The 23,260-nt window shown below is 65.8% G+C and overlaps 1 protein-coding gene across 1 annotated transcript; it reads right to left on the reverse strand.

Annotated features, from left to right (window-relative positions):
• Positions 1-356: 356 nt before the first annotated feature.
• Positions 357-22,195, reverse strand: KIF5A (kinesin family member 5A). The gene is given in 30 exon segments (XM_030554600.1): positions 357-1,940; positions 3,452-3,541; positions 3,816-3,843; positions 4,194-4,276; positions 4,607-4,748; positions 5,000-5,216; positions 8,988-9,092; positions 9,373-9,444; positions 9,535-9,595; positions 9,755-9,856; positions 9,980-10,089; positions 10,576-10,643; positions 10,731-10,848; positions 11,242-11,349; positions 11,351-11,431; positions 11,687-11,833; positions 11,933-12,139; positions 12,268-12,336; positions 12,697-12,872; positions 13,056-13,204; positions 13,881-14,029; positions 15,201-15,305; positions 15,568-15,692; positions 15,897-15,984; positions 16,372-16,427; positions 16,724-16,772; positions 17,205-17,309; positions 17,488-17,561; positions 17,798-17,885; positions 21,997-22,195. Coding segments are annotated over 29 exon segments (3,090 nt in total). The 5' UTR covers positions 22,126-22,195; the 3' UTR covers positions 357-1,940; positions 3,452-3,462.
• Positions 22,196-23,260: the final 1,065 nt, after the last annotated feature.

Genomic DNA, 23,260 nt, shown 5'->3' on the forward strand with positions numbered 1-23,260 from the left:
GCTTTTCTGGGCATCAGGTTTCTTCCCTCCCACCCGCCCACCCACCATACCGCCTTCAGGAGAAAGCTTTCATGCCCAACACTAGGATGTGTGTGAGGGGAGAGATGTTACATTTCCCTATTCTTCAATCCTCAAAAGTCCCCTGCCCAGCTAGCTCCCACCTCCCAGGTCAAGGCAGGATAACAGGCCCATGGGCTAGCAAAGGTTATTCCCATCCCTGTCCCATAGAGGAGCCCCCCTTGTGGACCATGCCGCTGTGCAAGGTGCTGCACAAACCAATTGCCTACCCCCAAGAGTTTCTTTCTCCTGTCCCATGTCCGTGCTCTCCCCCAGTCCCCAAACACCAGGCTGCTTGCTCATTCTCATCTCTTTATTGATTTTCTTAAATAAACACTTTTTACTCCAACATGCAACATTTTGGTGTGATGTGAGCAGAGGGGGAGTGGGTGGGGCCTGCGTGTTCCCGCCTCACAGGAGTGGGGCAGTGACCCCAGCGTTGGGCCAAGGGTCCCCCCGGCCTGCTCTGCTCTGGGTGTAGCGGCCGTGGCGACGGGAGGTTGGGGGACACACACACAAGCTAGAGGCGGCTGCCTGCCGGCCCAGGAAAAAGAAAAGACACCAAGGTGGGTTTAGCAGCTTCGGTTTGTCCAGAACAGCACCGGGCAGGATGCCCGGCCCCCGTAGGCTAAGCTGTATAATGGGCATCGAGGAGGAGGGGCAAAGCCCCCAGGCAGATTTCACAACCACGGCAGTGTCCCCCCATTTCCTAGCACAGCGGCTCTGCCCCCAAAGCCCTCCACCTGCCAGCTCTGAGGGGAGCCCACCTTGAGCTGGAAGGCACCCAGAGGAGACGATTGGGGCGCACACACACCCCGGGAACAGTAGCCTGGGGAGCGAGGCTAAGGAGGAGACAGGATCCTGGGGCAAAAAGGGGTCCAGCTCAGGCAGTGCCGGGGGGGTGGGACTCCTCCTGGGGGCAGGATGCAGAGTGCAGCCCCGAGCGCCAGCACAGGCACCTCTGCCCTGCCCAGGACCAACCCCACTCTGGGAACGAGAGCTAAGCCGGCCCCCCAGTGGTTGTGCTGGGGACACGGCTCTCTGGGGTTAGTCTGACGCTGGGTGAGGCTGGGGACTCGGCCTGGGCTGAGCAGCTGTCTCCCCAGCACGGCTACAGGTGCAAGGGACGGCCGGCCACTCGCTAGCCGCTGCAGCCCCAAGTCCAGATGCCAGGCTGGGCCGGGGCAGTGCTGGCAGCTGGGCGAGCTTGGGGGGAACAGGGACAGAGGAAAGAGCCTGAGGCACTGACCTGCATGCGCTGCGGGGCCCCTTCCACCCCAGCGGGACGGCAGGCTGGGAACCAGGGGGCCGCTCACCCCTTGAGACGAGAAAGCAGGCTCCCAGGGCCTGGCCAGGCAGCCCTACTGCTGGTTACGTGTAGGGCGCCCCTCTGCCTCAGCAGGTCCCGGTATAGCAGGGGGAAGGGCAGCGCCTGGTGGTGCCACGGGCTCTGGGAGCCCAGGGCTGGGAGGCGGATGATGGGGTGTGGGGTGAAATGGCTAATACCCCCTCTCTGCAGGGTGCAGAGGGGCTTGTCCCGGGCCTGGGTTCAATGCCGGACATTCCTCGTGGCGTCTGCTTAAGGCATTTTAAAATCAAGGTGGGTTGGGCCGGGCCGGAGGTGCCACCGCGCCAGCTCCTATGCCGAGCCCGGCTGGAACGCCAGCCCCAGGCCCGACGGGCAAGCTATGACACCAAAGAGCTTGCAAGGACAGAGAGAGAGCGCGAGACAGCGAATGCAGCAGCTGGGGAACGACACAGGAGACGAGAGAGCAGGACAGGCAGACACGCGGACGGACGGACGGACAGACGGGGGTTAGTAGAGAGGCCCCGGGAAGCCAGAGAGCAGCATGCTGAGCAGAGGCCTCCAGCCCAGTTAGAAACTACAAGAGAAGAAGGGAGGGGGGTGAGATCTCAGGCCACCCCAGGCGGCAAGGACCTGCCCCGGGCTGAGCCTTGCTCACCCACCAGCACTATGCCGGGCAGGGGTCCCGCCCTGCCCGCTAACGGGGTGCTGGGGAAGGCCGGCTTGACGTGGGAGGCAGGAGGAGGAGGGGCAACCCCCCAGCAGTTTTCATGGTAGGACCCCCAGGGCAACACACAAGGGGGGAGGGTTAGTGCGGGAGACAGGAGGGGAATGCACCCAGGGATGCAGGCACGATATCGTGGGGCTGGCGGGGCAGTGCCAGCGTGATGCTGTGGGAAGGTGGTGCATGCGATACTGAAAGTCTTTGGGGGGCAGCAACACTGCTACGGCAGGGGGCGGAGGGCAGGTGCAATGGGGGGATTCCCCTGGGAGGATGCAGACAGCAGGGAATCCCTAATGGGGATAGGGGCAGAGGCCCATGGGGCAGTACCTGGCAGGGCAGGGCAGGGGGTGCAGGGGCAGAGGCCCGCAGGGTAGTACCCGGCAGGGCTGGTGGGGCAGGAGCAGAGGCCCATGGGCTGATACCTCGCAGGGCAGGGCTAAGGGGTGGGGATGCAGGAGCAGAGGCCCATGAGCCAGTACCCAGCAGGGTGGGAGGGCAGGAGCAGAGGCCCATGGGGCAGGGCGTTACCCAGTCGGGTTGGGGGTGCAGGGGCAGAGACCCGTGGGCCGGTACCCAGCAGGGCGGGAGGGCAGAGGCAGAGGCCCATGGGGCAGGACATTATCCGGCTGGGTGGGGGGGTGCAGGGGCAGAGGCCTGAGGGCCAGTACCCAGCAGGGCAGGGGCAGATCCCATGGGGCAGGGTGGTACCCGGTCGGGTGGAGGGTGCAGGGGCAGAGGCCCATGGGGCAGGGTGGTACCCAGCTGGGTGGGGGGTACATGGCAGAGGCCCATGGGGCAGAGCGGTACCCAGCCGGGTGGTGGGTGCAGGGGCAGAGGCCTGAGGGCTGGTACCCAGCAGGGCGGGAGGGCAGGGGCAGAGGCCCATGGGGCAGGGCAGTACCCGGCCGGGTGAGGGGGTACAGAGGCAGAGGCCTGCAGGGCGAGGCGGTACCCGGCCGGGCGGAGGGTGCAGGTCCAGGCAGTACCCGGCCGGGTGAGGGGGTACAGAGGCAGAGGCCCATGAGGCAGGGCAGTACCCAGCCAGGTAGGGGGGTGCAGGGGCAGAGGCCCATGGGGCAGGGCGGTACCCGGCCGGGTGAGGGGGTGCAGAGGCAGAGGCCTGCAGGGCGAGGCGGTACCCGGCCGGGCTGGGGGTGCAGGTCCAGGCAGTACCCGGCCGGGTAAGGGGGTGCAGGAGCAGAGGCCTGCAGGGCGAGGCGGTACCCGGCTGGGCTGGGGGTGCAGGTCCAGGCAGTACCCGCCCGGGTGAGGGGGTGCAGGGGCAGAAGCCTGCAGGGCGAGGCGGTACCCGGCCGGGCGGGGGGTGCAGGTCCAGGCGTTACCCGGCAGGGTGGGGCACTCACCAGCTGCGCTATTAGCTGGCTGCCGTCTCCTGGTGGAGGGGGAACAGCTTAGCTTGTTCATCAGCCTGGCAGCTGCAGGGCAGCTCACTTCTGCGGGCAGAGAGAGGGCTTAGCTCTGCCCCCAGCTGTGCCCCGGGAGGCCCCTTTCCTCCCTCCCCCCAGTGCCAACCCCCTCCCCAGGCCAGGGCCTGGCTGCTCCAACCCTGGGGCAAACGGCCTGAACCCAGGGCTGTCTGGGGTGTGGACGATGCCCTCCCTGTGATGCCCCTTCGCTGGGGGATGCCCGGTTCCAACCTCGCCATGTGGGTTGCTGGCCACTCCCTGAGCCAGGCCCCAGCCCCACCACGGGGGCCCCTGGCCTTACCTGTTATCGTTGATGTCTGTGACGTTCCCTACAGCCCGGCAGACATGGAAAGGAAAGTGCAGAGTCAGGGGGAGGCCTGGCCCCCCCATCATCCTGGCAGCCAGCCCCATAGAGGGGTCCCCTGAGGGTAGGGGCCCTGGGATGTTCTCCCAGGATGGGCCCTGGCTATCAGGGATCTCTGATGGGCTGCAGGTTCTGGTCCCCAGCAGTTGGCCACCTCCAGCCCCATCCCACCCCAGCCTCAGCCTCCACCCAGCCGCCCCGCCCAGCTGAAGCCGACGCATTCAAAGGCTCCAAGCTCCCGGCTCCCCCATCAGGATTGCCCTTCTCCCCTGCCCCCAGTGCCCCCCACCCCCATGCAGGCTGGGCCCCTCTCACCGTTATCCACGCTCAGCTTCTCGTAGGGGGCCAGGGGGCCGCTGGAGGAGCCTGTGCCGCTGCAAGACGAGGAGTTGGCAAAACTGAGCAAGGGGAGACCCAGAGAGACGGAGCTGTCAGAACCGCAGCACGGACAGCCACTCGCGGGGGGGCCATGGCCCAGGGACCGGCAGCCCCAGGCCCCACACGTACCAGGGGTGACGAATGGAGGATCCCTGCCTCAAGGGCTGGTAGTGCCCACCCCCGCTACGGGTTGGGATCCATGCCAGGCTCACAGCCTAGATCCTCTGTAACCGGCACCCGATAAGGCACTTGGCCGGGCTGAGGCAGAGTATGCCGGGGGGGGGGGGTTGGGCACATGCGTGGCTGCCCCCGCAGCGGGGGTTCCCCGTCCCCCCATCCCCAGCACTCACTAGGCGTCTGGGGCAGAGCCCTGCCCGTAGGCCGCCTGGTAGTTCTGGAAGAGGCTGTTGGTGTAGCTGACGCAGTCGGAGTTGCGGGCGCCGTAGGGGTTGGTGGGCGAGGCCGGGTAGTGCCCCGGCCGCACCGGCTTGGCTGAAAGGAAGAAACCTCCATTGAATCACGGCCCCTGGGAACCCCGCAGCCCCTGGGACCCCCCCAGTGCAGATGTGGCGTTGAGACGGGCCGGCTGGGGGGAGCGCATGTCCCCCAGAGAACGGGGGTTACACCATGCTGGCTCGAGGGTCTGCCAGTGCCCATCCCTCATGCCCTAGGAGTCACCAAGGCCTGCCCCCATCTGCATGGAAAGCGGGCAGGGACCCCACTGAGCCCGGGTGGGCGCTCACCGATCTGCGCCGAGTGGGCGCGCTTGCTGGAGTTCTTGTAGCGCACGGCCTCCTTGATGCGATCCACCTCCTGCTGGTAGCGCCGCTTGTCCTTCATGGCCCCCTCCTTGGCCTCCCTCAGTGCACCCTCCAGGGCCTTAACTCTCTCAGCCGTAGCCCGAAGCCGCTTCTCCAGCTTAGGAAGCTCACAGCGCAGATCTGCATTGTCACGAACCAGCTGGGGGCGCCGGAGAGACGAGGGGGTGTCGGCGGAGGTGAGACGAGACCCCCCGCCCTGAGTCCTTCCCCCCCACATCCCGGGAAGCAGTCGGCTCCCACCTCGCCCTATGCAGGGAGCCACAGCACATCTCAACTCGTCTCCTGCCCCTCTGCCCCAGGGCCAGTGGCCTGCTTCAGGGAAAGGAGCCAGCACCCCCTAGAAGCAGGCTAGAGGGGTCACCTCCCCTGGAGGGAGACCCCCACCCCATCAATTTGGGGCTGGAGGGTTTGAAGCCTCTCTCACTCCATCTCTGGGATGTGCTCATGCACCCCCTGCTCCTAGCTCTGAAGCCCCCTAAGCTCTCAGGCTCAGCACCCTCCTGAGGCAGGCAGTTCCACAGATCAATTCATCTCGTGCTACATCACTTGCACTGGGGAGCGGTGGGGAACTGGGTTTCCCACGCAGAAGGCAGTGGGAGCCGTGACCGATGGCCCTAGGGAGGGGGCCTTGTAGAGGGCCAGGGTCTCCAGCAACCTGCCCTCCTTCTCTCAGCCCTGCTAGCGTGTTGAGGTCGGGACCCCTTCAGCAAGGGGGGCCAGCATGGGGAAGGGAATGGGGGTCATGCCCCCTGTCTAGAGGCATGGGGCGCCTCCCCATTGGTGCTCTCTCTCCTGTGCCCACAGAGACTTGGCCAAATTCATGCCCCTTTCCTTGCCCCTCCCCATGTGGAGCCAGGCTCAAGGCTGCATGGCGCAGGGCACACATTGGCTGAAAGGCTGGAGAGCCAGGGGGCCCACAGGGAGGTGGGGGGCAGGTACCTACCGTCTCCAGGCCGACCTCACGCCCCCCCCCAGCTCTGCCAGGCACAAGCCCCCAGCAGGCCATGCCGCCAGGCGTGTGGCATGCAGGCGGCAGTGGTGCAGGAGAGCAGAAGCCGAGCGCGTGGCAGAGGGGAGCGTGGAAGCGGGAGGCAAGCTGCAGCGGAATGGAGAGAGACAGTCGCCGTCTGGCACAGCCGCCGCGGGCGAGGGGCGGGCAGGAAAGTGTTTGAGATCACGCAGCAGAGAACATAAGAGCGGCCAGACTGGGTCAGAGCAAAGGTCCATCCAGCCCAGTGTCCTGTCTGCCGACAGTGGCCAATACCAGGTGCCCCAGAGGGAATGAACAGATCAGGGAATCATCATGTGATCCATCCCCTGTCGCCCATTCCCAGCTGCTGGCAAACAGAAGCTAGGGACACCATCCCTGCCCAGCCTGGCTAATAGCTGTTGATGGACCTGTCCTCCAGGAACTTCTCTAGTTCTTTATTGAACCCTGTTATAGTCTTGGTCTTCACAACATCCTGTGGCAAGGAGTTCCACAGGTTGACTGTGTATTATGTGAAGAAATACTTCCTTTTGTCTGTTTTAAACCTGCAGCCTATTAATTTTATTTGGTGGCCCCTAGTTCTTGTGTTTATGGGAAGGGGTAAATAACACTTCCTTATTTACTTTCTCCACACCGGTCATGATTTTATAGACCTCTATCATATCCCTCCCTCAGCCATCTCTTTTCCAAGCTGAAAAGTCCCAGTCTAATTAATCTGTCCTCACACAGCAGCCGTTCCAAACCCCTAATCATTTTTGTTGCCCTTTTCTGAACCTTTTCCAATTCCAAGATATCTGTTTTGAGATGGGCGACCACATCTGCACGCAGCATTCAAGATGTGGGCGTTACCACAGATTTATATAGAGGCAACATGATATTTTCTGTCTTATCTGTCCCTTTCTTAACGATTCCCAATATTCTGTTCGCTTTTTTGACCTGCCGCTGCACATTGAGTGGATGTTTTCAGAGAACTCTCCACAGCGACTCCACGATCTTTCCTGAGTGGTAACCGCTAATTGAGACTCCATCCTTTTATATGTACAGTTGGGATTACTTTGCATTTATCAGCATTGAATTTCATCCTCCATTTTGCTGCCCAGTCACCCAGTTTTGCGAGATCCCTTTGTGGCCCTTCGCAGTCTGCCTGGGACTTAACTATCGTGAGTAGTTTTGTATCAGCTACAAATTTTCCCACCTCCGTGTCTACCCCTTTTTCCAGATCAGTTATGAATCTGTTGAATAGGACGGGGCCCGGAACAGACCCCTGGCAGACACGACTATTTATCTCGCTCCATTGTGAGGCCCCAACCCGGCCTGCCTGAGGGGTGCCCATGGGGAGGGGGCACAGACCCTCCCTATCCTGCATGGCCCATCCTGGGTGCTGCCCCAGCCCCCTGCCTCCAGGGGAACAGGGAGAAAGCAGCACTCAGGGATGCTGTCAGGGGAGGGAAAGTGCCCAGCTCCTGGCAGGCCCTGTCCCTGGCATGGAGAGACTGTCCTGACTGCGGCTAGGGGAGGGGAGGTTTTCGGGAGGGAGGGAGGTGCCACGTCTGAACCCTCAAGTGAGCTCTGCAAACATTTCCTGCCCGGCCCAGCCCTGCCTGCCCGGCGAGGGAGCAGGCGGGAGGGGGGGGGTACGGTACCTTGGAGACCCAGAGATCCAGCTAGGGAGAGGCAGCGAAAGGGGACACAGAGCAGTGACTCAACACAGCGCGGCACCTGGGGGCAGCCCCACACCCCATCTGTCTCCCACGGGCCCCAGGGCATCGGCCCGGGTGCCCAGCAGCAGCGGGCAGGAGACTGGGGAGGGCTCCGTGGGCAGGGCCAGGTTATGCTCAGCCTGGGCAAGTGGCTGCACCCCCTCCCCTATGGCGCTGTGCTACTCCCCCCGCCCCCCAGGGACACAGGGGACCAGGAAGGTGGCCCCTGCTGTGCGGCAGCAGCCTGACACCCTCTCCGCCACAATGGGGAGATATGCCGCCCCCCCCAGCGCAGGGATGCAGGGGGACTGGACGCCAAGGCACCACGGGAGGGGGAGCTGGAGAGACATTGAGAATGGATGGAGACGGACACAAGTCGGGCTGGGGGGGAGGAGAGGGCTGGGCAGGGCCAGACGGGATGTGGGGGAGGCAGAGGCCTAGGCGGGGGCTGACAGGGATGGGAGTCAAGGCAGAGCTGGGGGGGGGGAAAACACGTCCAAAGCCCACATTCGTGCTCCCCGCTCTAGGAGCTGGGCATGCACTCCCCAGGATCCGCTCCCGTACACCCCAGTGCCAGCCGGCCCAGACAGCCCCCCTGCCCCCCACCACCGGGAAGGGGGCCTCTCATAGAGGAACAAGGCGGGGAGCGTTGCCTGATCTCCTCAGCGGGGTGCCCCCTCCGGGAGCAGCTCCTCCACCCAGAATGCACGACAGGTGGTGATGAGTCTGGCGTTCTCAGCCCTAAGGCCCCAGGGTGGGGGGTGCCCCAGAGGAGGTGGCTGCAGACGGCGCTAGCTGGGGTCAGACCCAGCCAGGGGCTGGTGGGGTCAGGGCACTGGCAGCACTGTCTGGGGGGGGCATGGACTGCAGGGGTCAGCCCAAGCTGAGCAGCAGGGGAAGGGGGCTCAGGATGGGCATGGAGGTTTGTGAGCAGTGCACAACACACATGGATCAGAAAATAAAAACAGACGATGCCAATGACGAGGTGGGGTCCTGTGACCTCCCTCCAGCCCCCCAATGGGCTTGCCTGGTGCCAGGCAGCGGCACAGAGAGTGTACCCCCAGGGCAGGGGGCATGTCCCTCTGGCACCCTGCTCACAGAGAGCGCCCCCCACCCCAGCCAGTTCCAGCTGAGCCCTCCCCACCCCTCCACGCTGGCTTCGTTCCAGCCCCCCACTCCTGCTCCAGCTGTCCCCCAACCCAGGCGCTTGGCCCCCGCCTACCTGTTTGTGAACCTTTGTAAGCTGCTCCAGGTTGTTCTCAAGAAAGGAAATCTTCTGCTTCTGAGAATGGGCCCCCCCACTGTCCTCGGGTTCCATCTCTGCGCTCTGAGGGGCACAGGGAGGGGGGCACCGGGGTGAAGCATGGACACATGGTGAAACTGGCAGGGGAGAGTTCGGGGAGGGGGCTGGCACCAGCTCAGCGGGGCACAGGGCTGGGGACGCCAGGACTGGCACCGGCCCAGGAAGGTTGGGGCAGGGCTGTAGTGTGGATGGGGGTCCTTGCACCGGCTTGAGGGACAGAGGCAGGGCAGGACTGGGGCCGGGGGGCCTGGCACCGGCTCGGGGGGCAGGGCCGGGCGCAGGGCTCAGGCTGGACTCCACTCACTTTCTTGACTCGAGTCGTGACGTCTTGAACAAAAAGCTTGCGCAGGTTGTGGAGGGTCTGGAGTTCCCGGGCCTGGGGCAGAGACAGACAGACGGAGCTGAGGTCAGGTCAGGTTCCCCCCCCACCCCCGCCCCCCGCTTTGGGGAGCTCCCCGATACTTACGACAGTCTCTTCCAGCCCCTTGAGATCCTGCTTCGACTGCTCGTGGCGCTCGTACAGAAATCTGGGGGAGGGCAGAGGAGACGGGGGTCAGGCCCCACATTCCCCCCTGGGGTTGGAGCCGGTCCTGGGACTGGGGGGGCTGAATTGGCTGCACGTGGGCTGGAATCTCAGCCCCAGGACTGGGGGAAGGGGGCTGCAGCGAGTTGGGGGGGGGCCTCACGTCAGCTCCTGCAGTTTGATGGTTTTCTCCTGCTCCTCGTTCTTGAGTTTCTCGTAGTCGGCCCGGAGCTGCTCCAGCTCCAGCTGCAGCTTCTGGTTCAGGCTGCAGCGGAACAGAGACAGGCGCAGTCACCATCCAGCCCCCCCTTGATCCTGAGCCCCTGCCCCATCCGGGACAGCCCCCCGCTCCCCCTGCAGGGTGTCTGCAGGCCGGGGCGTCACTCACTCCTTCAGCTCATCGATGACCTTCTGCTTCTCGTTGATCTCATCACGCAGCCGGGCCAGGTGCTTGTGGTGGGCTTCCCGGTGCCCCTCCAGCTGCAGCTCCAGGGCCCTCTGCAAAACAAGGGCCACGGTTAGAGACAGGGCCCTACATCCCCCCAACCCACCCCCGGGGGCCCAGACCACCCCACCGGGCTCCCCACATCCCCCTCCGCCAGGCCCCCCCTCTTGCCCTTGGGACCCCATATCCCCCACACTGGATCCCCCCTCCTGCCCTTGGGGCCCCACATCCCCCACACTGGGCCACCTGCCTGGGGGTCCTAGACTGCCTAGCCAAGCTCGCTGCCCCCACCCCACCAAACAGGCCCTAGATTTCCCCCCACTGGGCTCCCCATCACCCACATCCTAGGGCCCCAGATTTCTCACCGCCCTGCCCCCCCTCCAATATTCTGGTCCTCTGGTGAGTGGGGAAGGATGAGGGGCAAAGGCAGGTGGGAGGAAGAGAGCCCCTCCCCCGGCACAGAGACCCCCTGCCATCCCCCCAGCAAAGGGCACAGAGCCTCCCCCCAGAGAGCTCCGGCTCTGCCCGCCCCCACACACCTTGACCTCGTCGGCGTCCTGGATCAGGTCCTGCTCCTGGTCCTTCCGGGCTGCCTCGTGCACGGTCTCTGCAGGGCCAGCAGCAGAGGGTTAGGGGACCCTGGCTCCCCGCCCCACAGCCCCCCGCCCAGGAGGGGCAGGACCCCCACACGCACCTTGGGCCTGCAGCTTGGCCAGCTCCTCGCTCAGGGCGTCGTACGACTCCTCTAGCTGACGCTTCTTCAACTCCACGCTGTGCATGTACTCGCTCAGCGACCGGATCTTGGCCTCGTGCTGCGGGGAGGGGGGGCTGAGCCTGCGGGCAGCCCCACGGCCCCAGCCCCACTGCATTTGCCCCCAGCCCCACGGCCCCATCACATCCACCCATGGCCCCATCCCAATCCCACCCACCCTCAGCCCCACAGCCCCACCCCCATTGCATCTGGCCCCAGCCCCATGGCCCCATCACCTCCACCCATGGCCCCATCCCAATCCCACCCGCCCTCAGCCCCCCATCCCCATCCCACCCGGCCCCATCACATCTACCCACAGCCCCATCCCACCCGGCCCCGGCCCCCCATCCCCAACACACCCGGCCCCAGCCCAGGAGCCAGCCCACAGGCCCTACCCACAACCCCCAGCACGGCACCACCCCCATTCTGCCGTCCCGCGGCTCCCGCCCCTCACCTGGGAGATGAGCAGCTGGCAGGCGGCCAGCTCCCGGCCCGTCACGGCCATCTTCCGCTGGCACTCGACCTGCAGCGCCTCCAGCTGGCGGCATCGCTTCACCACCCCCCTTCACCTCCGCTTTGATCTTACTGATGTAGAGCCGGGCGACCGTGAATTCTTCCTCGATGGCCCCGCTGATCTCCACCGGCTGGGGGGGCAGGGAGCTGAGAGCCGCCCCCTTCCCCCACCCCGATCCCCACCCCGCCCCCTGCCCCCATCCCCACCCTGCTGAGAGCTGCCCCCGGTCCCCTTCCCCCACCCCGTCCCCCACCACGCTGAGAACCACCCCCTGCCCACATCCCCATCCCGCCCCACTTCCCCCACCCCGCTGAGAGCCACCCTCTGCCCCCTCCTCCATTCGCCTCCCTTCCTTCCACCCCACCCCCTCCCTGCCCCCCCTCACCAGCTTGATCTCCCCGTTCCCCACGATGACGCTGAATTCGCTCAGATCCTTCATGAGCCCGTTGAGGACCTCGGCCACGCGCTTGCGCTGGTGGGCACCGAACTCTTGCAGCCGCTGCAGCTCCGTCTCTAGGGCCAGCAGGGTGCTCTGGGGTGGGGAGGGGGGAGCCGCTCAGAGCCCAGTCTGGGTGAGCCCCAGATCAGCACCACCCCCGCCCCCAGCCCCCCTCCAGCGCCGCCCGCTCACCACTTTCTGGGACAGCTCGTCCACCAGCAGCTGGTTCTGCTGCCCCTTCTCCTCCGCCTCCTGCACCTTCTGGTCATAGTTGAGGGCCAGCTCCTCCAGCGCCTGCAGCACCTCGCGCACCTCCTCCTTGGCCGAGTCGTTCTCCGCCTGCAGCCGGCCCAGCTCCCGCTGCACCTTCTCGTTGTCCCCACGCGTCGACACCAGCAGCTGGGGGGGGGTGGGCACAGCTGGTCAGGCAGGGAGCCCCAGGCAAGCGCCCCCCCAGGAGAAGAGGGGGCTCCCCTGGGGTCCAGCCCCCTCTCTCCGCCCCAGCCTGGGGCCTCCTGGCCTCTCACCTCCTCCTGTTCCAGCATCTGCTGCGAGAGCTTCTCCATCAGCTGGCTCTGCTGGTTGATCTCATCGTCCTGGGGGGGAAGGAAGAGATGGGAGGAGGGTCAGAGCCCTCTGCCCCACGGGCGCCCTCCGATCTGCTGCACGGCACCCCTGGGCTCAGAGGACAGAGATGGGGCTGGAAACATGAGGTGTCAGGCAGGAAGGCTCTCTGGCCTGTACTGGCTGGCAGGTTTGGGGTGGGGGGGGGTCTTGGTAAGCCTGGGGTGGGAGCCCGGGGGGGGCATAGTGCACCCAGAGGTCTGTGTGTGCACTGACATCTCCTGGGGCTGCAGGAATGGAGGGGGCTGGCCACAGTAATAGGGGGCAAATGGGAGGGGCAGCAGGCACTGGGGGGGGCAGTGGGCACTGCGGGGGGCAGCATCCTGGCTGACCTTGTCGTCCAGCTGCTTGTACAGTTTGCGGATCTCCTCCTCGTACTTGTGCCGTTCCTCCTCGGAGATGCGGATGACGATGGATGAGGCGTTGTCGTTGACGGGCGTCTCGTCACAGGTGTCGGGCGCCGGCTTCTCCTCCTCGCTCAGCTGCTCCGTCTCCGGCACGTTCTCCCCTGGGGGGGAGTATGGGGGGCGCAGGGTAATTCCCTGAAGCCAAAACAGGGACAACAGGGACCCCTCCACCGGCCCCCGGGGATGGCCAGAAACTCAGCCCTGGAGAGCAAAGCTTTTTCCCCACAGGACAGGGTGAGCTCCCCTTCCCACCCGGATGCCTGGGTCCCCCGGCCTGGCCTCACCGTTCCTCCAGCGGCTCAGCTCTGCCTCCAGCTTCCCGATCGTCTCCTTCAGCGTCTTGTTCTTCTCCTTCTCCTTCTCATACTTCTTCTTCCACTGCTCGGCCGTCAGCTCCAGGTTCACCGATGCCGTGTTCTTGATGGTCTTGGCCCTGGAGGGGAGGCGGGAGATGGGGGTGAGGCCCCTTTCACACGGGCCCACGAACCAGCCCCACTCTCCAACCCCACCCCCGACTCTCCATTTGCCAGCACTGCCTCTCTGGGCCAGAGCCCCCCGGGGTCGATCCCCAAGCCACAATGATCTCTCCAGCTGTGGTTCTCCCTGAACTCCTCCTAGCACCCCCCTTGGTTCTCCCCCCACCTCGGCTCTGCCCACCCCCTGGATCCGGGACACCCCAACATAGGGAACCAAGCAACCCCAGACCAGCCCTCAGCCTCTCCCGGCTCCTGCCCTGGCAGCTCCTGAGAGGATTTAGGGCCACTCCAGGCTCCCTTCCGGGTCGGGTATGACTGTGACCAGCTGCGGTGGGGTGGGGGTGGGAATCCAGCCTGTTGCTCCCAGCCCCTCCCCAGGGGGATTCACAGTGCCAGAGTCCAGCACACACACAGGAGGGTGGGGGAGTTGCACCAGGGGTAGCGGGTGGGCAGCCCCACAGGGAGGGGGCCTGCGGGCCCAGCGAGCAGGGAGACCCCCCAGGGTAGCAGGTGGCCATCAGCTGGCACCAGGAGGGGGGACCCCCAGAGTAGCAGATGGGTGCCAGCTGGCACCAGAGGGAGAGGGACCCCCAGGGTAGCAGACGGGCAGCGCCACAGACGTTGTTCTGGTACCGTTGGCCGAACATGAGGGTGGACTTGGTCTCGGCGTCGTTGTAGCTGGAGGGCGAGCAGCAGATGAACATGGTCGTGCGGCAGTTCCCGCCCAGCGAGTCCTGCAGGATCCGTGTCATCTTGCTGTCCCGATAGGGCACGTAGCTCTTCTGCAAGGGGCGCGGGCGGGGAGTTAGGGTGGCACTGGGACAAAGCGGGATGGGTCTGTAACTGGTTTCTGACCCTGGTGGGTGACTGCCCAGCAGACCCGGGCACTCCCTGTGGCTGGGGGACTCGCCAGCCTGCAGAGGGCAAGGGGGGCTCGCAGAGCCCACAGCCGAGCATGTGGGCCACCAGCGGCCGGCAGGGCCTGGGCGGGTCTCCCCCGGCGGGTACAGCCAGGGCACTCTCAGGCTGTGACCAGGTGGGAGTGAGTCGCCCCTGAAACCCTGGGTCACCCCGGAACATCATGGGGGCACTTGGGGCAGGTGGGAGGGGCACAGAGAGGAGGTTATGGGAGGGGTGTCCTGGAATGGGAGGGGCACCCTGGGGCACAGAGGGGCTGGGGGGGGGAGAGATGGGTGCCCAGGGGGAGGGGTGCCTTGGTGCACAGAGGGGCTGGTGGGGGTGGGACGGGAGCCCGGGGGGAGGGATGCCCAGGGCAGAGGAGGGCTATGGGAGGGGCACCCTGGGGCACGGAGGGGCTGGTGCGGGTGGGACGGGTGCCCGGGGGGAGGGGTTCCCAGGGCAGAGGAGGGCTACGGGAGGGGCACCCTGGGGCACAGAGGGGCTGGGATGGGTGCCTTATGGGGGATGGATGCCCAGGGCAGAGGAAGGCTATAGGAGGGACACCCTGGGTGGAAGGGGCACCCTGGGGCACAGAGGGACTGGGGGGGACGGGTGCCCTAGGCGGGAGAAATGCCCAGGGCTATGAGAGGGGTGCCCTGGGGTGGAAGGGGCACCCTGGGGCACAGAGGGGCTATGGGGGAGGGATGCCCAGGGCAGAGGAGGGCTATGGAAGGGGTGCCCTGGGGTGAGAGGGGCACCCTGGGGCACAGAAGGGCTGGTGGGGGTGGGACAGGTGCCCGGGGGGAGGGATGCCCAGGGCAGAGGAGGGCTATGGGAGGGGCACCCTGGGGCACGGAGGGGATGGGTGCCCTGGGAGGAAGAGAAGTGCCCAGGGCTCAGGAGGTAGCCAGGCTCAGGTCCTCCAGAGGAGGTGAGGAGAAGGCGCAGGAGCCTGTCAGGGTTGGAGCGAGAGGGAGACCCTGAACTCCAGCTCTGGGGTGGGGGACAGGGGGATTCCCCCCCCACCAAGGAGCCTGGGGGGGCGTCTCTCACCGTTCCCTCAGCCAGGGCCGAGATGACGTTGCCCAGGGCAGACAGCGACTTGTTGATGTTCTTGGCCTCGTCCAGCACGGCCCCTTCGGCCCCCGTCTTGCTGACCTGCCGGCAGAGCGGGTGTTGGTTACTGGGGTGGAGGGGGGACTCCCAACCCACTGCAGGGCATTGCCCTCTGAAAGGGGTCTCAGCTGCAGGGATGAGCCAGGAGCCCCGTGGGAGCAGGGCCTTCTCCCCAGGGACCCAGCCGTCCGGGCAGAGACCCCAAAGCAGGGTGGGGCGGTGCCTCTGGAGGACTCGTGCAGGGGAGAGGGGTCCCAGCCCTGCCCACCCCCAGACACTCTGCATGCCCCCCCGTCCCTGGCACCTTCTCGCTGCCAGCCAGGTCCACCAGGTAGAGCTTTCCACTGAGCTTCTGCTCCGTCTCCATGTTCTCCTGCTTGATGTTGATGAGGAAGATGCTGTGGCTGCGGGAGCTGTGCTCGTTCATGTCTGGGGGGAGACGCAGGGGTGGGAGACCTGCTGGCACCAGCCCCCCCGGGCACAGAGCCCCCACCCCGGGCACCATGTGCCATTGCCCAGCCCTGAGTCAGCAGGGCCCCAGCTCCCATCCGCTCGCCCAGCCCCCCGACTCCTGGGGGCCAGGGCTGATGGTGACCCCAGGCCACCCCCCAGGCTGGTGCCCCAGCTGCTCACTGGTGACAGCCACATGGCGGTTGGATTTGCCCTCGTCGATCACGTCCAGGATCTCCTCCGGGCTGGAGACAAAGCGCTCTGTGCAGCCCTGCGGGGGGGTGGAGGGGGTCAGCCTCAGGTGGGGGGGCATCCTTACCCCCCCACCCCACAGCATCCCTCAGGGTGGCCCTCCCTGGAAGCCTCACACAGGGGGGCCGTCACCCCCCCAGTCCCCCACCCCCACCGCTTCACATAAGGGGCTCCTCGCCCCCAACCCCCACCCTCAAGGCACCCCCCCAGCTCCTCCTCAGGCCCCCCATCTCATACTGGGGGCTCTTCACCCTACCCCACAGCCTCCACAGGGGTCCTCTGCTCTGCTCCCCACAGCCCCCTTCCACTTCCTCTCATGCAGCAGGTGATTCTCTTCCAACCCTCTAGGTCCCTTCCCCCCCACCTCCACAGCCCCCCCCACACGAGGGGACCCCTCCCCCCTCACCTTGACGTAGGGAACCCGGTTCTTGTCCTCATGCACCGACAGGTTGGTCTTGGTCACTGGGGAAAGAAAAAGCTGAGCTGGAATGGCGGGGGGATGGCCCGGGGTGGGGGATCAGGGAGGGGCCCTTGAAGGTGGGGGGCAGCAGGGGCTGGGGGATCGGGAAGGGGGACCCAGGAGTTGGGGGCAGCAGGGGCTGGGGGGATCACACAGGACCCCCAATAGCACCCCCTGGCCTGCTCTCCCAGCTCAGCCACTCAGGAAGAGAAATACCAGCCACCTCTGCACACACCCCCGACCCCCTCAGCGACCCCATCTGTGCCCCCCTCCCCACTCTCCTGGGGGCATCACTCACCATCCAGCAGGTCCCGGATTTTGTCCAGGTAAATTTCAAAGTAAGAAACCTGGGAAAGAGTGAGACGGAGCCACGTGAGCACAGACTGGGGGGTGGGGGGAGATGAGCCCATAGGGACCCCCAGGATCACCACCGGCAGCTCCCTCAGGCCCCCATAAACCTCCCCATCCTCTTCCACCCCAAAGATCCCCAGTGCTTCCCCTCACCCCAATCTGAGGCTCTCTTCAAATCCCCTGAGTCTCCCATCAGCACCAATCCCAGAGGACCCCCTGCCCACAGCTCTGACTCCAGAGCCCCCCCATGGCTCTGATCCCCCATGACTCCCACCACAGAGCCCCCCGAACCCCCTCCCCCACAGCTCCCACCCCAGAGCCCCCCGAACCCCCTCCCCCACAGCTCCCACCCCAGAGCCCCCCCTGGACCCCCTCCACAGCTCTCACTCCAGAGCCCCCGCCAGCCCGGACCCCAGAGGCCCCCTGACCTTGATGTGGAACTCCAGGTTCTCATCCATGGCGTAGATGTGGTTGAAGATGTCACGGGCGATGCGCGGGATGATGCCCATCAGCTGGGGGTCGTGCAGCTTCCCCTGGGAGCAAGGAGGGGGGATCAGCCGTGGGGTCCAGTCTCCCCGGGGAGGGGGCCCTCCTCCAGAACCCTCTCTCCCGGCAGCTTTTAGGGGAGGCCAAGGGGCTAACTGAGCCCCCCCACCCCCCAGCACCAGCTCCTCGCCCCAGGGGGGCATCACCCTGCCCCGCCTGTCTCACCTCCATGGTGTGGGTCTTCCCCGACGACGTCTGCCCGTAGGCAAAGATGGTGCCGTTGTACCCGGCCAGCACATCTACAAGAGACGGGGGTAAGCGAGGGCACCCTCCCCCCACACCTTCCCCTCTTCTCCCCTGCCCCCCCTCCTCCCCCACCCTTTACTCCCCCACTCCCCTTCCCCCCCACACCCACCCCATCCTCACTCCCACTGCCCCCCAGCCCCTCCTCACCCTGCACCGCCCTCTGCAGCCTGGATCTGCCCCCCCCACACTGCTAAACTCCAGTCTCTCCCCCTGCCCCTCCCCGGCTCACCCTTGACGATCTGCATGGCGCAGGCATGGTACACCTGCTCCTGGGTGGTGTTGGGGGGGAAGACGCGGTCGAAGACGTAGGGCTTGCCCTGGGGGGAAGCAAATGGAGTGGGTCAGTCCCCAGGCAGAGACCCTCCACCCCCTGCCAGAGAGTTCACCCCGCGGGCCCCCAGGCCGAGCCCCCGCCCGGCACTGAGGGGGTGAGACTGGTGCCAACACACAGAGATAGAGCACCCCCTCCTCCCTTCTCCCACTGCCAGGCCCAGCAGGAAGTCTTGTTTCCTGGCTTGCTGCCCCGAGCCTGTGCCCACCGCTGGGGGCTGGGGGCTCCCGCCAGGCTGGGAGCACCAGAGTCAGGGCGTCCTGCCAGAGCAGAACATGGTGGGAGGGGTCACAGCCAGGGGCTCAGGGATGCCCCCACCCGGTAGAGCCTCCTGGGTGCTGGGGGGGAATGAAGCTCCAGACCCAGCAGGAGGAATGGGGTGTGGGACAGCGGATCGACACCCCCTGGGAGGGAGACCATCTGCTCCCCCATCCAACCCCCCCCCCAGCCCCAGCCCATTACCCGGAGCCAAGACAGCCCCTCCCTGCAGCATGGTTAACCTGGGGGGGGGGGACTGGCAGGGCGCCAGCGGGAGGGGGCTGGGGGGTTGGCAACATTCAATAGGAATGAGCTCACCCCTCCCAGGCCAGAGGGACCCCCCCACAAGTACCATGTGGGGAGGAGGGATGAGGCAGCATGGGGGGGGTCTTGGCCTCCTGAGTGAGGCTTGTACCCACCCTCACCCTGTTCTGCATGGGACACAGGCCTCAGACAGGCTCCAGTCCACCTCCCTCACTGGAGGCGGAGGCAGGAGGCCAGGCAGGCGTCGGGAGCTGTCCAGGTGCTGGAGACGTCCCGGCCTAGGCCCAGCTCTGCCAAGACAGGACGGCAGCTCCCCACATGGCGTGGGAGGCAGGGTTGGGATGCCCCGGAGGAGGAGTTTGGGGACCGACCGACTTCTTGGAGGGGCCAGATCCCACCCCCAGTTCAAGAGAGACACGGGACATTATTGATACAGGAGCCAGGCACAGAGCTGGGTAGGTGCCATGCCAGCTGCTCCCCAGCTCTGCTGGTGCCCCTCACTCCTGACCCACAGCCCCTGTCAGCCCAGCCCTGGGCTCCCCCCAGCTCTGCTGGTGCCCCTCACTCCTGACCCACAGCCCCTGTCAGCCCAGCCCTGGGCTCCCCCCAGCTCTGCTGGTACCCCTCACTCCTGACCCGCAGCCCCTGTTAGCCCAGCCCTGAGCTCCCCTGCCAATGCCCCCTTCTCCCACAGTCTGGCTCACTCCAGGGCAGAGATGCCAACGAAGCCAAGCCCAGAGGGGAAGCGGTGACGTGCCTGAATGGGGAACTTGGCCAAGGCCCAGCAAACTCATCCCACTTGTGTCCTTGGAATGCCGCACAGACAGAGCTGAGACGTACCCGCCCCCACCAAGGAGCCCTCTCCAAACACCCAGTCTAGCCCGCGGCCCTGTTCCTCCATCACTCAGGCCCCCCAGAGCCCAACCCCCATCCCTCCCTGCTTGGCTAAGAAACCCCTTATGCCAGCAGTGCCATCCAGGGGGGGCAGAGTATTTGTGCCACTCATTGGTCCACCTGCAGCCCCGATGCCAGAGCTGGGGCCCACAGGGAGACACAGCCCACGCCCAGCTCCTGTCACCTCTGGCTAGGGCTCCAGATGCCCAGGGCTCTCACAAGCCAGCAGCTCGGGAACCAGAACAAGCCAGAGAAAGGTTCACCCCAGGCGGGTGCTGGCAGCTCCCAGATCACCCAGTCCGTGCTAGGGTTCTGCAAACTGCCCACACCTGGGCCGCAAGCCACAGACCCCTCTCCTACCCTGCAGCCCTCCGGAGGGACCGGGACTAGAACCTGTGACCTTCAGCACCAGCCTGAAGCAGCTAGTCCCGTATACATCCTCTAGGGGGCACCCAAACCTGCCAGGACATTGGGGGGCTGCCAACCTGGGACTGACTCCCATCATGCACCTGGCCAGGGCTCAACACATAATAATGAATCCACTCAGCCCCCTGCACTGTGTACCGGCACTGGCCTATTATTGTAGGGTCACCTGCAGGGGCTGGCTTTTTGCCATGAGGGCTGGGTTGTTATGATATGGTTACCCACATGGGCTGGGTTGTTTTTGTACGGTCACCCAAAACGGCTGGGTTGTTATTGTGAGAGCCACTTTGTTTTTGTAGGGTCTTCCAGAAGCCTTGGCTTGTTATTGTAGGGTCACCCAAAATGACTAGGTTTGTTATTGTAGGGTCACCTGCGAGGGCCGGCGCATGAGCTGCTGAGGATAAAGCCCCTCCAGACTGGCAGGCTCAGACACTCCGGTGACGGGGGCTGTGTAATGGCTACGCAGTAGGGTACTCAACCGCCCTTGGGCTCTTGTGCCAATCCCAGTCGCAAACCCCTCGTCCCTCTGCTCCCCTGCCCCACAATCTTGTACCTGCAGGCGTGAGAGCCTCCTGCCCTGCAGGTGGCCTCCCTGAACCATTCGGCCTTGCCTCACCCCCCTCTCCCACCTCAGGCCCCATGCAAACCCCCCGGGGGCCCTAAGCCCAGTGGGAGCCTGTGACCCCGCAGCGAGAGGGGGGATTCGGGACCAGCTGCAGGACCAGCTGCTGCAGGGCAGTCACCAGCCAAGCTCCTTAATCTGGGAGCCGCAGCCTAATCCCTGACCAGAGAGCTTCCCCTCCCCAGCTGGCAGCGAGGCCCCCGCCAAGGGGACTCCGTGGACTCCAGTGGGTTCCACCGCCACCGCGTTCCCCAGCCTCAGACGGGAAGGAGAGCAGGAAATGGGGGGAGGGGAAGGACCATCCTGTTGTTGTCTGGAGCCGGGCACAATGGAGGGGAGGCGCTGCGGGGCTGACAGAGCCACACGCCGGCGGGTGGCATCGCTGCTGGGCGCGTGGATGGACAGGAAAGGGCCTTTATGCCGGGAGGAGAAAAGTGCAGGAGCCTGCCTTCGCTCAGCACAGACGCCCCCCAGCTCTGGTCAGACAGCGGGGGGGGGGGGGGGGGTGAAAGAGCCAGACTGGGGGACACAGGCTATGGGAGGCAGCGTTGTCTAATGGCTAGAGCACCCAACTGGGATGCAGGACAGCTGGCCTCTAACCCCAGCTCTGCCCCTGCCCTTGGGTTCCCCTCCCCTGCTCGGTGACTCAGTTTCCCTTTCAACCTCTTGTCTACTTAGCCTGGGAGCTCTGGGAGGCAGGGACTGTCTCTCACTCTGTCCCTGCAGTGCCCGGTCTGACAGGGGCAGGCCCCTGATCTCGGTTAGGGTCTGCCCCAGTGTGATGACCCCCCCCCATCTCAGCTGGAGCGTCTGTAACACCCGTCCCAATATCAGACCCTGCTGAGGCAGCCCGGGCTAAGCACGACCCTCACTCTTGGCTAAACCAAGGGGCAGATTTTGACAACCCCACCCCGGGACCTGGGGCCCTGCTCTGCCCTCGCCTGGCCTATGGAGGCCGGGATCCCAGGCTCCCTGACCACCCAGCCAGGTGGGCAGCTGCGGACAGAACGCAGCAGGGGCATGGACACTATGAAGCAAACAACCTGCACCCCCTACACGACTTGCACCATTTGCCCCCCTCCCCCCGGCTCTGCCAGCCCCGCAGGGGCACCGGGGCAAGCTGGCATCATCGCGGGGCTGCAGGCCTGTCCAGCAGGGTGGGGCTTTCACCTGTCACCCTCGCAAGGTCGAGGAGGGGTGAGGCAGCCGCTTTGCGGGCTAGGGACAGACAGATGGACAGAAGGGGGGGGATGAGTCAGCTGGAGGGGCTGGATGCAAGGGGGGGTCCCCATCCCGGGGGGGGGGGTGGAAGCCAGCGATTCCTATTTTCTATGGGTCATGCACCAGTAGCCAAATCCCCAGCCCTGCTGGCCACACCCAATTGCCTCCGCTGGGATGGAGGATCCGCAATACACCCCCCACCACCACCTGCCACCCCCTTGCCCCCCCTTCCTGACAGCCGCAGAGTTCGGGCTGACAGAGCTTTGGGGAGGCTGGGGGGACCCCCCACAACTCCCCAGCTTTTTGTGTGCTGGGCACGGGGGCCCCCTTCCTCCCGCCCGGGCCGCCCGGGGCCGATGCCGCAGCGGGGGGAGGGAAGTTGGGGGGGGGCGCACCGGCGGGGGGGGGCACTTACCCCGAGCATGACGCTGTCGTCCCCTTGGAAGAGGGGGATGAATTTGTCCCCCCGCAGGATCTCCGCCTGGTTCAGGGGCCGGAATCGGCACAGCACCTTGATGCTGCATTCGGTGCTGGGCTCGGCCATGCTGGGCGCTGAGTTGGGGGGCGCAGGGCCGTGGGGCGCTGGGCTGGCACCGGGGGGGCCGTGGGGCGCAGGGCCGTGGGGTGTTGGGGGGCACAGTGCCGTGGGGCGCAGTGCCGGGGGGTGCTGGGCTGGCACTGGGGGGGCCGTGGGGCGCAGGGCCGTGGGTGTTGGGGGGCACAGTGCCGTGGGGCGCTGGGCTGGCACTGGGGGGGCCGTGGGGCGCAGGGCCGTGGGGTGTTGGGGGGCACAGTGCCGCGGGGCGCAGTGCCGTGGGGCGCTGGGCTGGCACGGGGGGGGCCGTGGGGATCCTGCTCGGTCTCTGCCTGCTGCGCGGGGCGGGTGCTGGAGACGCTCCCGCTGGTCCGGCCTCGCCTCGCCCGTATGAGCCGCGCCGGGTCCCGCTCCTGCGCCAGCCCCCGGCCCCGGCGCCCGCCGCAAGCACCGGGCTGGGCTTAGCCACGGCGCCAGCCCTTAAGGTGGAGCAGCCCGGATCGCTTAAGGTGGCAGGGCCCGGCTGGGAGCCAGAGGCCGGGGGAGGGGTCTCTGGAGCCAGGCCCGCGCCCCCTGCCCTGGCCCCAGGCTCCCGCCCGCCTCCGTCCCTTTGTCCCCGCTCCCGACCCCAGACCGCTGGGTCCTGAAGGCCAGGCTGAGGAAATCCCGCCCTGCCCCCAGCCCGCTTTACGAGGGGGGGGTGTCTTGAGCGCTGAGACTGGCAACTTGCTGGGGGAACCAGCACCAGACCCATGGTGGGGAGGGAGAAAGTAGAGGGTGAGTGAATCACCCACGATCACCCAATGAACCCAGGAGTCCTGGATCCCAGCACCCCTCCCAGAGCTGGGGAGAGAACCCAGGAGTCCTGGCTCCCAGCCCCTTGCTCTGACCACTGGACCCCACTCCCCTCCCAGAGCTGGAGAGAGAACCCAGGAGTCCTGGCTCCCAGCCCCCTGCTCTGACCACTGGACCCCACCACCCTCCCAGAGCTGGAGAGAGAACCCAGGAGTCCTGGCTCCCGGCCCCCTGCTCTGATCACTGGACCTCATTCCCCTTCCAAAGCTGGGGAGAGAACCCAGGAGTCCTTACTCTAAGCAGCAGACCCACCCTCCCTTGATCCCAAGGTGTCCCAGTGCTGGGAGGA

This window comes from Gopherus evgoodei, chromosome 3 (genome assembly GCF_007399415.2).
Source record: "Gopherus evgoodei ecotype Sinaloan lineage chromosome 3, rGopEvg1_v1.p, whole genome shotgun sequence".
NCBI classification, from domain to species: domain Eukaryota; kingdom Metazoa; phylum Chordata; order Testudines; family Testudinidae; genus Gopherus; species Gopherus evgoodei.